Source organism: Schistocerca serialis, chromosome 4 (assembly GCF_023864345.2).
Source record: "Schistocerca serialis cubense isolate TAMUIC-IGC-003099 chromosome 4, iqSchSeri2.2, whole genome shotgun sequence".
NCBI lineage: Eukaryota > Metazoa > Arthropoda > Insecta > Orthoptera > Acrididae > Schistocerca > Schistocerca serialis.
The window spans coordinates 207698512-207704979 of NC_064641.1; the positions used below are offsets into that span (position 1 = coordinate 207698512).

At 44.0% G+C, this 6468-nt stretch overlaps 1 protein-coding gene across 1 annotated transcript in view; it reads right to left on the bottom strand.

Annotated features, from left to right (window-relative positions):
- LOC126475493 (uncharacterized) overlaps positions 1 to 6268 on the bottom strand; it is a 248704-nt gene extending 242436 nt beyond the window's left edge. Inside the window, exon 1 of the mRNA XM_050103399.1 lies at positions 6116 to 6268. Within this exon, the coding sequence (XP_049959356.1) occupies positions 6116 to 6241 (126 nt within the window). The 5' untranslated portion in view covers positions 6242 to 6268. The remainder of the gene's footprint in view (positions 1 to 6115) is intronic.
- Between the last annotated feature and the right edge of the window lie 200 nt (positions 6269 to 6468).

Here is a 6468-nt window from a genome sequence, read left to right on the forward strand (position 1 = left end):
CCAGCTCAAGTTACATGAGTGACTGCTTTGAACCAAATAGGAACGATTCCCAGTAACTTGTGACGGCATACTATATGTCTTTGCAATGCATATTTTTCGTAAACACACAAATCGGAGAAGGGAAAGGTGCTCTAAGGAACAGTACGAGCAAGTTAACGACCGGTTAAGACGGTGAAGGTGTTAAGTATGTCGTAAGTGGGAGCAACGCGAAACGCGCAAAGCTGTTATGACATGGGGAAAAGCGGTCTTTTGCGCATAGCACAGAGGCTTTCGGCAACAAGTCGCGGTGTTAATCAAAGGGCCTCGCGTCACATGACGTAAGGTTATTGGGAAGCGAGGTGAAGTAGTATGCCGTGCTTTCTATTTAAAAAATCCTGCGGCCTACTAGTCCCAACTGTGACAGACATGTGCAGACTGGATGCTGCGAGTGCGTGTGTATGAAAATCGGGTGAAGGGCGAAAGTATCACAAGTCCTTTCTGCTTTGCCGGCTGTAATGATGCTTTCACCCGTGCAGTCGTCGAGAGGGTTCCAATGAAGTGTAATAGTGTCGTTACTCTTTAAAATACACTCAAAGTGAAGGGAAAAGAAGGACGCACCACGAAGGAATTATCCGAATAGGACGGAAATCGGTAGAAGTGATGCATAGGTAGATACAAAAAGATGATTAAAATTTGATCCGGCAAGTTTGCTGACCAAGATAGAGTTTGGCAAGCACCAAGAAGAGCAGTAGAAACTCTCGTCGTGTACGGGCGAGCATTATCTTGCTGAAATGTAAGCCGAGAATGCCTTTCCATCAAGGACAACAAAACGGGACGTAGAATATCATCGACGTACCGCTGTTTGTAAGGATTCCGCAGTTGACAAACAAAGGGGTCCTGCTGTGATAAGAACTGACCCGTATGTCGGAGGGCAAGGTTGGTATCCCACCGCTATCTGGGGCGTCTCCAGACTCGTCTTCGGCCTGGAATCTCATTGACTAGAGCAGAACTGTCTTCAGTCCCACTTCGAACTGAGATGCGATGACCAGCAAAGACGTGGCTGGAAACGCCGTGGACAGCGGTGCGATACCAAACTGACTGTTGTTCGCCATACTGCCTGACAACCACGAGATATTGTCTGAGGCGTTATATCTTTTCGTAGCAGGACCCCCTTGGATTGTCGATCGCGGCACTCTTACAGCAAAGCGGTACGTCGACGATATTCTACCGCCCGTTTTGTTACCCTTCATGAAAACCCATTCTGGTTTCCATTTCAGCAAGATAAATGCCCGCCCGCACACGGCAACAGTTTCTACTGCTTGTCTTGGTGCTTGCCAGACCCTATTTGGCCAGCAAGGTCGCGTTATGTGTCCCAAATTGACAACATGCGGAGCATTATAGACAAGGTCCCCCAACCACATCGGGATTTTGACGACCTAACGCACCAGCTGGACAGAATTTGGCACAATATACCTTAGAAGGATAACAACTCTATCAATGAATGCTAAGCCGAGTAACTGTTTGCGTATGGGTCAGAGGTCGACTAATGTGTTATTGACTTGCTCAATTTGTGAAGCTCTTTCTCTTGAATGAATCATCCAATTTTTTGAATTAGTAACCATTTGTTTGTCTGCACAGGTAGATTACATCTGCCGATTACCGTCCCGTTCAGATAATTCCTTCGCCTTGCCACTTTTCCATTTTTTCTTCGCATGTATTTTGAATTGTAACGACACTATTGCACTCCATTGGAGCTCTCCCGCAGACTGTGCCTGTGACAGCGTCAACAGTTCCTTCGTGGTGCTTTTTCCATTGTTTTTCTTAGAGAGTACATATAAATGATCTAGTGGATAACGTCGGGAGCTCCATGAGGCTTTTTGTAAACGATGTTGTTGGCTAAAGGAAGGCTAGAGTACTATAAGACTGTAACGAAATGTTAGAAGACCTGCGGAAGATCAATGATAGCTGTAGGGACTGGTAGTGGATTCAGTATGTAAATAAATGCAACGTATTGTGCGTAATCCACTGTTCGATTGCGCTATTGCTTCAGAGATCACTGGAAGCAGTAACAACCGTAAAATACATAGGACTGACAATCTGGGGTGACGTAAAGCGGAATTATCACATAAAGAAAATAGCAGAAAAAGCAAAAGCCAAGCTGACATTCATTTGATGAATTATAATGAAATGTTATTCATTCGTGAAAGAAGTGACTAACAAATCATTTGTAAAATCGATTAATGAATACTTCTTATCAGTCTCGGACTGACAGAGAAGACACAAAGAAATTTCGTCACGGGATCGTATAATAAGCATGAGACCGTTACGGAATGCTCAAATCACCACAATAGAGGTTTTGTGTTAACGGAGAGCATTATTGTCGTTTTTACAATGTACCATTCGCGGATGGAACAGGGAACCGAAATAATGATAGTGGTTCCCGATGTCCTTCCCTCAAAGTATCGTAAGTCGGATTGCAGATTATCACTTCATAAGAGCTATCAAGAAGTTCCCGTTCGACAGTCGTACAGACCAGAATTGGTATGCCAATCAGGCAATATCACCGTGAGCATCGACGCAATCATACCACCAATGCACCATTTTGAAGATATCTGATAAAACACTGTGTCCTGTTGCGAGAAGAAGTTTTTAACTGCCTGCTACACATCCTCATCCGACTGGAATCGTCGACTCTTCAACGCCTGTTTAAGGGACCGAATGCGTGATAATCGTATGAGGAGAGATCAGGATTATAGGCGTGTGTTCGAGTGTCTCTCATTTGAGTTGGCGTAACTTCTGCGTTACGGTATTTACGATATGGGGACCTGCGTTATGAAACAGCAGCAGCCCTTGTCGCACTTTTCGACAGACAAGCTGCCCCATACACATCGTTCATTCACCGATGGAGTCTACCAGTGTTTGTTATTTCGCAGCTAAGAAAATATTTACGGCAAGATGGTCCTGTTTGGACGCATTTGGTGCTAACGCCGCAATAGTTCACGTTCTCGCATTTAGCGCACGCATGTCGGAAAGCCATGAATGCCACGCCACCCCTTGCCGACATGTCAAGCTTATATACCCGCATCGGAATTGCGCTACGTTTCATATGCACTGCAGCATCGTCTTCAAACGGAAACTTTTTGATCCTCTTTTATACTTCTTCTTTACTTCGAAGCTACCAGGCCCAATGGATCACCCGTTGCTACAAGTTTTCTTCTCCATCATCTTCTATTCATCCAATGATGCCATCTGCCATCCGTCCACATCCATGGCAAGGTCTTCATGAAGGCAATGATTCCACCGATTCCTTGGCCTGAGCTTCCATGGCCACCTGTCGTCTTCCATCCGAACCACACATCGAGCCCACTATAGTAACTTGCTTCCGATGATTCCTGCTATACTGGCATCTTGATACTGTTCATCTGGCCCATAATTGTGTCTCACCCTCGATGCACTGGTGGTTGCGTCCAACATCGGAACAAAGATCTTCCACAGCACTTTTCTGTCAAATACGAGAAGTTCAAAAAAGTCATGCTTTCGGATTCTCCGCATCCCACAGCCCTACAATATCATGCGAATCTTGAACCACCTCAAGAGACGTCTGGATCTCGCTGGTGGCCACCTACAGTGCCCCTGGTAATTTGTTTCAGTTCCTCTCCAGAGTTACTGGGTAAGCAGATATCATCTGCGTAGGTTAGGTGTGACATCGTCTTCCCTTCGACTTGGATTCCTTCGACGTTTCCTTTAAAGGTATCATGTACGATCTTCTCAAGAGAAAAAATAAACAGGGTAGGAGGTAAACCATCTCCTTGCCTGACACCAGCATCAATTTCAACGGTATCTGTTACTCTGTTTACCACCTTCACCTTACCACGTGTTCCACTCAGGCCGATCTTCACCAGGTTGATGAATTTCTGTGACGTCGCGAACCCTCTGAGACAGCTGAACAGGTTTTACGGTATATGTAATCACATGCTTTCTTGAAATCACGATGTATAATTTATCAACATACGATTTCTGTTTGCGTAATTATTGGTTCAGCATGCCACGCTTACTTTTGGAGAGATGGAAACAAAGAAACCAGGAAGCTAACAAATCTACCAGATTCTTATTTATTACACAATCAGCCACCCATAATAACAACAATATGCCAAACATTTTCATGGCACACAATAAAAATCATAGTTGTGCATCAAGACGAGACCTACCTAGTCTTCTGCAGCCACTAATATATCAAGAGAATTGTCGGTAGTGTGCAGTGATTGGATAATGAAATTTAATGAAGCGTAGAGTTTCCCGCGTACGGATTATTCGAGTTTGGGTCAGTATCGAAATTCCCTGAGTGTTATTTATCCAAAAATCTACCGACTTTCACAACCGCGCTTTTGCGCAAAGAGAATTTTAGGCGAAACAGCGTAGACTCTCAGAACAGATAAGAATGAAGTTGAACTGCTCAACAGCCTATTAGTAACGTAAACCATCCTTGTTGAAATGTTGCGTTGATTTACTGTGGCGAAAGAAATAAGCGTAAGGATCGAAATGAGTGCACTTGCTATAATGAACTCGGACCTAATAAGGGCTTGGTGCAAGATCTTACGTCGAGAATCATAACGTCGCAGCCTTTCCCCCAATTATTACCGATACTAATTTCGAATGATGTGCTTGCAGACAGCAACAAATTTAACATCGGGATCCAGAATGTATGTGCCGATGTGGTGGTAGACGTTTGATACAAGTTTGTAGCCCTAGGGCTCTATTAACGACGGACTTCCACGGTAAAATGAAAGCGATTTAGAAATGACTTTCGGTGCTCCTTTTTATTGCTAAATGACTCGACGGACGTGCTACTTAAAACTAACATGGCATTATACATTTTGCCTGTCACATGTCATGCGTTCTGTTAGCCCGAAGTTGCCCTGAAGTGTTACTCAAATCCCAAAACCAGTAACCGTGTGTGGCTGGACCCATTGCACCTTCAGGGATTACGGTGAGCCGAAACAATAGCACTACTAGTCACCACGACAATGAGCAGCCGCACGGATTTGCAACAAGGGAAGTACTTCCTCTCACCGATTTGAATCATATTCACAGGGTGTGCAGAGCACTACTACAAATTTAACATATGTGAACAGGAAGACGTAACTCTGAGCCGTTTTCGTGAAGATCGAGTATGGAAATTTTAGACTTGTTCATATACTTTGTCGCAAATATTCAAGCAGTAAGCAACCAAACAAGTAATCGCGTAGTTTCCTAAGCGCGTCTCTGGATCGAGTCTCGTTGACGGTACCTTTTTTTTTCATTCTCATGTAATTCTGACAACAGATTTATTATGACTGTACAAACTATCAATATTCAATGATTTATTAATGATTTACATAATACTGATCCTGAACAAAGGAGAAAATGTTTTTTTTTTTGTCGTAAGGAGAGTGAAAATAAAAAGGATACCGGAGAACTTTCAGTCAAATCAGTACAGACATTTCATTTATGAGAATGCTGACGTATCTGTATGGGTTAAACATTAAAACAAGTATGAAAATTCCCACAGTTGCACTGGAACACAGTACACGAACTTATTGTGGAGGATACTGACAAAAAAAGGAAAAAGTAAGAAAGGACAGCAAAAACATCACAGAGTGGGCTACACTATCACTAACATTAATTCAAATGAAGTTTGTTCATCCAGCTGTTCTGCTTAGCCGCATACGTCGTTTGTTGCGAGGGTTATTAAGAAATGACAAATTACTTTTAGGCCATCTTCGTTAACAATGCAAATTAAATAATACTGTCAGCATAGAGACGCAAGTTCGTAATAATGCACAGCGGGACAGAAAGGAACTGAACATGCAAATGAAACACTTTTGCCAATATAAAATACAGAATAAAGCAGAATTATGACGACTGTGTTCTTCAAACATAAAAAGAAGTTTTGTCCCTATGATTTATTCTTTCCAGTGCTGCACAGCCATGCGAACATAGTCTTAAACAGTATTATTGTCACTTCATCATATCGAAACTTTAACAGCTAAATCTCCCCCGCTCGTAAAGCTGGACAGTGCCGCGGGTCCGAAGCATGTGCAGTTTGGATAAATCATCTCTAAGGTCTACTATAATCATTATCTGCAGCGTTACGCACCTCCTCCATTCGCCTGCATGATCGCCCTTCAACGTCTTCGTCTTCCCCTGCAGAGTCGGCCGCCATCTTCGCCTCGACTTCTGCAGAGGGTACGGTCACGATGCACATAACGCCTTCTGCAGCCATTGCCCTGCCTTCTGCCTCGGGAGAGGTGTGTTCGCGGACTGCCGACTGCCGGCATTACGCTGCCGACTTCCTTTTGTTCCGTGCGTTCGGCCCCCACGCAAGCGCCACGTACTCCCCCGCCACTGTCAAGGACGCTGAGTGTTAACAGGTGACCGGAAGAAAGTGTTCTGACTCAACAGGTAACGCGTCAGTGCCTAATGAGGCAGTAGTCACACACCGTTGGAGTT